The 10,484-nt window shown below is 48.9% G+C and overlaps 1 protein-coding gene across 1 annotated transcript; it reads right to left on the bottom strand.

The window, feature by feature from the left end:
- Positions 1–3,135: 3,135 nt before the first annotated feature.
- Positions 3,136–4,948, bottom strand: LOC117588435. Its single transcript, XM_034279716.1, has 3 exons — positions 4,368–4,948; positions 4,119–4,256; positions 3,136–3,871 (listed from the first exon to the last, which is right to left on the bottom strand). Exons 1-3 carry the CDS (start codon positions 4,839–4,841, stop codon positions 3,320–3,322), a joined length of 1,164 nt encoding a protein of 387 aa, XP_034135607.1. The 5' UTR covers positions 4,842–4,948; the 3' UTR covers positions 3,136–3,319.
- Positions 4,949–10,484: the final 5,536 nt, after the last annotated feature.

Here is a 10,484-nt window from a genome sequence, read left to right as displayed (position 1 = left end):
CCACGTTATTCTTCCTGCATCTGTGCGCTTTGCATGGCTCCCACTGCCACTGCCACTGCCACTGCCAGTGCCACTTCCAGCACTACAGTCGCAGACCTACAGTCACACTCCTCCTGCACACTGAACTCCACTCCGACTGGGCGCGCTAATCCACTTTAAACAGGCATACATCACACTCACACTTACGCAAACAAAGACAGCAGCCAGAAACGGGGAAAGATGGAGGGAGACTCACGGAAAGTAGCTGCACATAGCGCTGAGCAGACAAGATACAATTACGCACATATAGAAATTGGAAGATATTTAGCAAAATGTTTCTCTGCTTTATTTTGAGGTGAACAAAATGTTTAACCTTTAGCCTTAGAGTGCCTACCAGCACCACCGCCACCAGCATGGAATCAAAAATGATCCCAAAGCGCGAATGGAGCCATTACTTGGTTGCTTTTGCTGGCTATAGCCTGCTCTCCATCCACTAAATCTTCCCTTCTTTCTTTCTCCGTTCCCTCTCTCTATCTTTCTCTATCCATATGCAAACATTAACAAAATATATGCACAACAACAGCAACTAACACAACACACCATTAGGTGTGTAATACAGAATAGCCGAGGCGATTGATACCCTCATTTCTGCTCGATTGTTCGCGCTGATGGGATGATATTCATCTTTCGGGATGTAATTACATTTGCCCATATAATTGTACACATTAAATCACATTGTTTAAATATTAACAGTAGCTCCTTGCAGTTGCAAACAGCAGGTCAAAGTCGTGAGACCCTCTGTAGCGGGTAGTACTCGTAGTAACACCAACGACAACTTTCGAGTGTTGGCCTCGTGTTGACTTTTGTGAAAGGTGTGACAATATTTACAAAGTCTTGTTAATTGAATTTAATGCGTCTCCTTTCTGTGTGTGTTTGTGTGTGTGTGTGTGTGTGTGTGTGCGCGAAACGGTGTCCTTTTTTGGAGTGTGTGTCTATAATTGTGTTTTTTTTTATTTTTTCGTTTGTGTTGCTAGTTGCAAAGAATAAAATGCCAACCTTCTTGGCATTCCTGGCAACCAAGTTGAATGACTTCCTCTCTAAAACCGCCAGGCGGAATGGGTCCCCCATCTATTTATAGCTATTTTCCTTTCGTTGGCGAGTTATGACTCTGGCCAGATTCTATACTCTTACCCCAGAATCATACAAATACATGCAGATAGGCCTTAAAGCATCTTGCCTTTACCTGTCAGCACTTTCTTGACTTGTGACACTCCACTTGGCCATGGCTGCGGCTCAGCCAACTCTGCTCGTCTGCTGGTCTGCTGGTACTAGCCTATGGGTCCATCGACCTTTGCTGCTGTTATCCTCCAACGTTGTTATCCTTGACATTTTAGCATTGTATTGTGCGTTGCCTTACGGCTTCTCTTGCCAACAGATGGATTGCTGTTTTCGTGTGCAAATGTGCACGCGTTTTTGTGTATGGATTCTGATCGAATTGAAATGGTATTGTTGCATATTCATATTCCGAAGGTACAAAATCTGAACTGAAATTGGTCTTAGCTGGTATTTTAAATATGAATGTGACTGTAGTTGATTGAGCATTACATTCCACTGCCCTTCTTAGCATCCAAGGTCCCTTGGAATATTTTAAAGCTTGGCTTAGGTCAGGAGTCAGCTGAGTGATTAGAATTGTTAGTCCGTGAAATGGTGCAAGTTGAAAACAGTTGAAACAAATTGAAACGTTGCACAAGTTTCATGGTGGCGAGCTTCTGTGTCGATGCATCAATTTCCCAGTATTATGCAATTTTTTAGGCGCTTGGTGGCCACAGTGCAATGCGCAGAAAATCCAGTAGGTGGCGCACATGTACTGTTTAATATTCATACCTTTCAGCTTTTGCCAGTGAGTTTTGATAACTATTCTTGACATCTCTAAGAAACTCGATTTAATTAAGTGCGCGAAATTCAAATAAAATTATATTTACCTACAGAACAGTTGTAGATTTATGTAAAGTCAAATTTGGAATACACTTGGTATAGCTTCAGAAAAATAGTCACGAGTAGGCATGAATAAGTCAACAAACGGAGATCGGAACTGCACGGACGCTGATAAGATTCGCGATACGGATAAAGAATACGATTAGCGGATGTGCTGCCTCCACAATGGAGTGGAAGCGGAAAACAATCAATTCGCCCCACTTCCTGCATTAAAAGCACCTCGAGTCCCGCTCTTTATTGGGGTTAGAAGCGGCAGGCCATTAGCCACTGGACGATGGCAAATACAATTGTCTGACATTATCAGTTGTATCGTTGTATCAGCTGCTTGGGGTACCCTGTACCTGTACCCGCTAATATACAATAAGTGCGAACAAAAATATCTCAAAGAGCAGCCGGAGGGAAACCCAGCCCCACACCGCAATGAATAAGATTGAATCCTTTATGTCTTTGCTCAGTTTATTTCGCAGAGATTTTTCTTGGCGACTCATTTACAGCTACATGACACATACATACATACATACATACATACATACATACATACATACATACATATACATCATTTGTACACCTTTGACGCTTGATTCATATTTTCATTTTTACAAGATTTATTCATCAATTACTAAAAACTATTCAAAAAAATTACTTAAAATAAATCACAGTAGATTTAAGCATTTTTTTTGTTTGTGGTTGTTGTGGGTTTGTTGTTTCTTTGTTGGTGTGGAGCACTCGCGGCCCACAAAATAAATATAAATACAGTAAATATAAAAAATAAATAAATAAATAAATAAATTATTAAAAATAGTAAAAAAAAAAAGAAATACAAATAGTACTAAGGAATACTCGAAAATGGTAAATAAATAGTGACGGCGAATGGGTTCCGATGGGGCAAGCAAATGGCGGAATGGATGTGATAATACTAGGAATACGAGTTTAGGAAGTTCGTTGCATGGATTTTGTTCAATAAATAAATAATTTCTAATAAATACTAAGTACAATTCTAAAATGGCATTCGACAAAATTCTTCTCTTCACTCCCTTTTTCTCTTTCTTAAATCTCTACCTTCTGTCTCTGTTTTTCTCTTTCTTTATCTTTATCTTTATCTTTATCTTTCTCTTTCTCTTTCGGCTTGTTTGTCTCTCTTTGTGTGTTTGTGTTTTGGCTTGGAAGCGGCTTGGAATGCTGCAGCTGGAACAACTGGAAGGAGGTACTATGAACTACAGACTGTGCACAGCATTCGCTTGGCTCTAATACTGGAGGAGGCGCACAGGGCGGGGCTGGGACTGGGACTGGAACAGGGGCTGGGACTGAGACTGGGACTGGGACTGGGGTGGAGCATGACTAGGGCTCAGCATTCCACGGACCCACTGCCACCGCAGTCGGATCCGTTGGCCATTGCTGCATTGGAGATGCCAAGCTCGAAACTCTCCGAACCTGAGTGCCTCAGGGAGCCTGCTCGCGCTCCCGCTCCCGCACCCGCTCCGGCTCCCACCTGTTGGCGCCGCTCTTGGCTGTTGCGGTGCTGCTTTCGCAGGGCACGGCGCAGTGTCTTCCAGACGTTGTCCAAGTACTGGATGTAGAGCTCCTTGCTGACCTTGAGGTCACGCTCGTCCGCCTCCTGGCTACCGTCGGCTGGCGTATGGAAGCGTAGACGCTCAAGCATCGCCTCGCGGCTGACGCGACTCAGCTTCGCCCCATTGCTGTTTGGATAGGAGGCATTGATGGTCGTCTCGATCTCGCAGAGCATGCTCCGCGCACTGACCAACAGGTCGTGCAGCTCGTGGGTGACGGCGTTGAGGTTCTGCTGATGCTCCTTGCGATACTTGTACTGCGCCCGACCCAGGTACGAGAAGCTGCCCACAAAGGTCTGCATGTGGCGGTACCAGGTCTTTAGCTTCACCTGTGAAGGAGAGGCGGGAAAGGGGCAACGTTAGTTTCAGTGGAGGAAGGAAGGACATGCAAATCAAGCTGGGCCGGCTGCCCCCTTGCATTATTGAGTGCAGTGCGATGAGTGACAGGAAAACTGGTATCAGCCGCCCAGGGCGGAGCCGGTCCCACACACTCAGCACCGAACACCGAACACCGCTCACCGCTGATCGCTCATCGCTCAGCGCACGTCACACGATCGAGGCTCGAGATCCACTTACCGCATTTGTGGGCCGCGTCATGTTTGGCAGGAACTTGTACTCGCGCTGCCAGTGGTGGTACTTGCCGTACTCCAGTTTGGCGCTGCTGCGGATGAATTGATACTCGCTCATGGTGATGTTCCGCAAGGCGACCAGATGCTGCAAGGGGTAGGAGTAAGAGGGAGAACCGATCAGTAAAAGAAATGGCATAAATGCAAATGCATAAGAAGGATGAGGATGAGGATGAGGATGATTGGGCATGATGGTTACCTTTCGCTTGATCACGCGTCCCTGGCTGGAGCTGTCCGAGTCAGCGGTCAGGCTCTCGTCCGGCTGGTAAACGCCACCGCAGGGATTCTCCCACTCGGGCGTCTGTGAGGTGCTGGAGAAGAGGCGCAGACTGTGGCTGCGCGCATGGCGGGTGCGTTGACGGCGGAGCTCCTGTCGTGCGGCTCTCATGGCCACTTGGGCGATCTCTTCGTAGCTGCTCTCGCTCAGGCTCACATCACTGTCGTAGCTGCCCTCGCCGAAGCTCTCCTCCAGTCCGTGGAAGGGGTTCACATTCCACGCGGGCAGTCCCTCCGCCCCTGAGGACGACGACGATGAGGATGAGGACGAGGATGAGGAAGAGGCGGCCGATGGTCGGTTTGAGCCGGATGCATCTTCATCGTACGCGTAATCCAATGCCACCTGGTCGTGCAGGTGACGGGCCTGTGGCAATGGCATTAGGGCAGCCAAAGTCATGATGAAGAGCAGAAGGCTGCTCCTCCTCCTGCTGCTGCTGCTGCTGCTGCTGCTGCTGCTCCAGCTCGGATTTTGTGAGCTGTTGCCTTTGCGGCTCTGTGGGAAAATTGTTGCTGCAAGGCCAAAGAGGAGATTGATTAGAGCGGGTTGTGAAATGGGCGGGCGGAATCAGGTTCGTACCGTTTAAGGCAAAGGCTGGCATTGGCGACATGGTCTACACGATTAACACTAACAAATATCACAAATATCACTACAAATCCCGGTCGAATGCGAGTGCGAGTGCGAGTGCGTTGCGAGATCGTTACGTTGCGAGGCTCGGCTCGGCTCACTCTTCTACTCAACGGCTGCTGACTAAATGACGGCCGCTGCAGCGGTGCTGGAAGATTTGAAGCCGCCGCCAGTCAGCCAGCCGGCCAGCAGGCCAGCCAGCCACTCACAACTCATCAGACATCGCGTCGCAGTGTACTCACGCACTCACTGAGCGAGAGAGAGAGAGAGAGAGAGTGAGTGAGTGCAATTACAGCCTCAGTGCCTCAGTGCGATCGACCAGGCTGGAGAGCAGAGCGTGTTGCCTTTGGTTTAGGCCCGACCAATACTTGGCTAAGATTGAGTAATTTTTTTTTGGTTCGAAAATGTTTCTTTGAGCGTTTTCTCACTCTCTCTCTCTCTCTCTCACTCTTGCTCACGCTCACGCTCACTGCCATTGCTCTCACGTTTCGGCAGAATTTCACAAGAGATTCGGATTACTCATAGTATTTTGGGTTTTTATGCGATGCCAGACGTGGCCCAGACTCTCCCGAGCAACGATGACGTAGTCGAAGCCCCACATACCCACATGCTCGCCCCCGCGGCAAATCGTCATCAACAAGAGCGATGGATGGCAACAATCCGCTCCGATTTTCAATTTTAAATATCTGTACGAGCAACTGGCACGCTCCCGCTCTTGCTCCCACGACCGCTCTTGGTCTCTATCTTGCCGTTTCGCTCTGGCCCCTAGGCAGTTCGCGCTGGCTGTTGCCGTAGGTCAGCGACTTGATAACGCCAACGCCAACGCCAACGCCAGCAGCATGTTGACGCCACCAGCGACGTTGACTGCGATAAGGCACGTGCTGCTTCTGCTGCTGCTGCTGCTGCTGCTGCTGCCCGCTCCGCCCCGTTGCCACTGTTGACCGTTGGCCGTTGGCTTCAAATCTTGCGATCACCTGAACGGGCCAAGGCCATAATTGGCCGATAATCGAGGGCGAAGGAAAGTTCTCGTTGGATGAGTGCCCCAAAGGCCTGGATGATGATTAATCGAGCAATTCCACCTTATGCAGTCCGGCAGTAAACCATTTTACGATGGCCTGTTCGATCAATTGAAAGCGGCTCTTGCTTGGACTGTCCACAATCGAAGCAGTACAGTACAGATGAGCAGGACGAGAGCTGAGGCATATGGAACGGATTTCGATTTGAGTCTGATTGATCAGCCTGGTAACTATTTCCAAAGCAAACACTTGGCATTTATCTATCTGATGGCTACGACTGCCGGCGGCTGTTTAACCCATAATAAATAATACGAGCGTGATTATGAAATGTTCGATTGAGCTTCGGGCTTCGGATGAGGCGGGGATTCACAGCAGCACGAGTAGAAACAGAAACAGAAACAGAATCGGAATCAGAGGCAAGGGCAGAGGCAGAGAGAGAGCTCATGGAGAAAGAGGCGCTCGCCTCGGTGTATTAATCATGGGAAAAATTTCACTGGCAATCATCTTTTTATAAACAGTTGCGAAACGAAACGCGATGAAAGTTATCTATCGGGAAGACAATGATCTAATTGCGGGCCCCCAAAGATAGGAATATCCCGAAAACCTATGGACTCTGCTACCGCTGCGTCGTACTTACTTTGATGGCACCTGTTGGTTGCCGCCAGATCACTTTCTATTTTGGCACACTTCATTTTTGCTATTATGTGTGTATGCGTGGTGTGTGTGTGTGTGTGTGGAATACTGTTGGTTTTGGTTAATGGTTAATACTGCACGTCGGCTATGCACGCACTGCACCAACTGATCCCTTGGATCAAACTTATAACTTTGAGTTCGATGCTCGATGTTCGATGTTCGATCTTAGGTGGGGAGTTATTCGTGCACTTTGTCTAGTACGGAGCCACTGGCTGGGACAATTAGCATTGGCGTGTGTCTAAGCGAAACTGATTCATGGTCTCGGGCCGTCGCATAATTTTATATTTATACAAAAATCGCTCTGCTCCGACTGCGTGTGAGGCAGTCCCAGGCCGAGACGCCGCAGTCGCAGTCGCTGTCGAAGTCGCAGCCGCTGTTCCGCTAGTTCCGATGTGTGTCTCTGACATTTAGAGCCTGCTATCTCCTCGACAGCGCAGTTCGCAGTTCGCAGTCCGCAGTCAACAGTTGTCGCCGACGTCAATGCGAAGTGCCGTCGTGCGAAAGAATCGGAATCGGAGTCAGAAGTGCGCGCCACGCTTATAATTATTATTGGATTTGATTCGATGATTGCCCAACACACACACACACACACACACACACACACAAACCCATTCCCATGTCCCAGCAGCAGCAGCCCCAAAAGCCAGCGTCACCCGCCCCTCCCCCTATCGCATTTATTTATTCAATATATTTATCCATTATGTTTATTTTTCATCAAACGAAGGGAGGCTCTGCTCTGCCCTACCGTTGGCTAAGGTCCGTTCGGTGCCATACTCCCTCGCCTGCACCTCGCTCTCCCCACCCTTCGCCATTCACATTGCGACGGGGGATTTTTCTTCATCGAGTACATGTGTCTCATTATGTACACCTTCACTTCGTTTTCTGCCATTGAGGTTTTTGTTTACGTCACTTGATGGTGCCCCATTCCACCAGCATTCCGCCAGCAGTCTCAACGGACAGGGCAGCGGCAGCGGCAGCGGCAGGGTAGGCGTGGGCGTGGCATGGCTAGCTTTGAGAGATTCAATGCGAAATTAATTGCATTAGGGGGATTTTTTCGACTTGGCCCAAAAGACCATGGGAAATCTGGCAATCCATCTGCCCCGCCCCTCTTCGCTCTCCTCCCCCAACCAATTTGATGATTCTTCTTCCCCAGCAGCAACAAGCGAGTGACGAGCTGATTGGGGTAGGGGATCCAAAATCAAGCTCCGTTTAAACTATAAAGTTCGGACTCGCAGACTTGCAGACTCGGGATGGATGCTTAAAACCAAATCTGGATTGGTAAATGGACTCGGAGCTTGATGTATTCATTCATGATTTTCCACAAATTCATTGACTAAGTTCGGTCTAATGGGAATTGGAAATCTCCTCCACATTCACATTCGCTATGTTTAGAAACGAATGCCATCGGTAGTTTTAAGCTTTATAGTTTTATATTTACAATAAAACTTGATAAGCATGCACCTCCCAAGGGTCCACTCCACCCTCATGATATCATGATGCCGTCGTGATTGAGGAAAAATTGTGTGTTCCTTATCAACTCCAGCTGAGGGAATGCGATCACCGCTTGAAGCGATCGGCGATCGGTGATCTTTGTTCCTTCCTCAACACCCAACACTCATCGCACACACGGGGGGCGGTACGAGTCCGAGTCCGAGTATCTATTAAATTGTGTGTGCGTTGATGACACCTACCAAAAGGGTTGCTAAACTTAGACCCTAGCCCGTGCGCGTGTCATAGTCGCGTCGTTGTCGTTGCTGAAATCACTGATAAGGTGTTTGCCTGGCCCAAAGAAGTGCCACAGTAGAGCCAGCTAAAATATCGATCAGTTGAGAATGGGTGAGTGTTTTCGGTTGAGATCTCTAATTACATGCTGCCATGCGAGGTGTGGGTACAATACATGTTTTGATTCAGCAACAGTTAGCCGTAATTCTGGCCACTTTTCCACTGAACTCTTATCAATAAGCGTCGTCTTCATGCGAGAGCCCCGACGTGGCAGGGATTGAACTTTGAAGCAGCGTCGCCCAGAGGGGTATTCACATTCGCATTCAAGCCAATTGTCTTCATGGGTGTTGACTAATGCTTTGCCGAGAATGATTAAGCACACGCCACCACCTAGGTCCCCCCATCCACCCCACTAGATATGAAATGGATATGAGCACACCGCACACTTCATGTCTTCGGGCAGCACCCCTGCCCCAATGCAGGGCACTTGGCTGGCGGTTTGCTCCTCTTTGAAGGCCACACATGACTCACTGGATGTGGGAGCGGGATAGGGGAGAGGTGCGAATTCGTCCTGGTCTATACATAAAATGTATGATATCGCTGCCAATTATACAGATGACCCCAACTCCGCCGCCTGGCGCTAAATTTAGCGATTGACATTTGGACACCTACCGCCCCGCCGACTGACGTAGGTGTCATGTTCGTGTGACGTCCGACACGGCCGACAGGGGTCGGCTGTCCTCCGCCAATTGCGAATTTCGCTGTAATTGCCGCTTATTATTATCATCCAAATCAAACAATCGATAAGTCGCCCGGTGATACTTTGATGCCAGCAAATCGCACGCCTAATGCTCGGGTATTATCGCCCATTATTAATATAATTCGTTGCTACATAATTGAAAATGCTCGCTTATCACTTATGGCCGTTGCTGTCTCCGCTGGGTAATTAGTATTTGGTGCGCGGGAGTCAACGCCAACGTAGCCCCGTGACCCATTAGCGAGCAGCGGGCAGCGGGCAGCGCTACGACGCTACAAGTATGACTAATTGATAGCGACCCCTTTCGCGGTCGGCTTTATCGCGTGGCCACAGCCACTGCCATGAAGAAACTATAAAGGAGGGCCCGTCGTTTCTTGAATGGGAAACGCAACAATGCTGTCAATAAGTGCGAGTGAAAGGGCGTGCAGAGAGAGAGAGAGAGAGAGCAACTTTACAATAATAAGAGTATAAGCTGCTCATAATTGCGACCCACCACGGTCGTCGGAGGGAAATGAGCCTAGGAGCGCTGCCGACGACAGGCCCTCCTTTATAGTTGCTTCATGGCTACTGCCAGCCAGAGCCGACTGCTCGCGCCCTCAGCCGCCGTCTGCGTCGCGCCTCGTCTCGTCGGGCCACGAATGTGTCAACAAGAGTCGCGTGCGGCGTTCGACGTCAGCCGTTCGCCGTTTAACGCTTGGGTATGTTCCCCAGGCACCCGGCTCCCAGTTCCTCCCCCCCTTCAACATATTATTGACACATTGCTGGTTAGCAAATTGACAAAACCACCACCAGCAGCAGAAGCAGCAGCAGCAATAGCAGAAATTACATTTGTGGGGGGGAGCGGACAAGAGGGTGCCACTTAGTCACTGGCTAGACATCGCTCGGGGAACACACAAATCTGTAATCAAACGATACGATGATTCAACAGTAGTAAGACATTTCGTTTGTCCAAACACACCCCCCCCATATCCTCCATCATCCAAGTCAGGTGGCAAGAGCAATCCTGGGCCACAGGCACACACTCATCGCGTGTGAATTCCCCTCTGGCAAAACTCCAGCCTCCCAGATACAGCCTCAACTTCAGCTTTGGATCTCTTACACATCACATAAACACTTCCGCTCCGAGTTCGGGTACCGCCAGGCGCAAAAAAGTGAAAAAAAGAAAAGAAAGAACAAAGGCGATGCGATGCGATGTGATGGCGCATCATCGTTGCCGAAAATAAACAC

Source organism: Drosophila guanche, unplaced genomic scaffold (genome assembly GCF_900245975.1).
Source record: "Drosophila guanche unplaced genomic scaffold, DGUA_6, whole genome shotgun sequence".
NCBI lineage: Eukaryota > Metazoa > Arthropoda > Insecta > Diptera > Drosophilidae > Drosophila > Drosophila guanche.
Note: the sequence above shows the minus strand (reverse complement) of the source record. Positions and strands in the feature narration are given on the sequence as shown.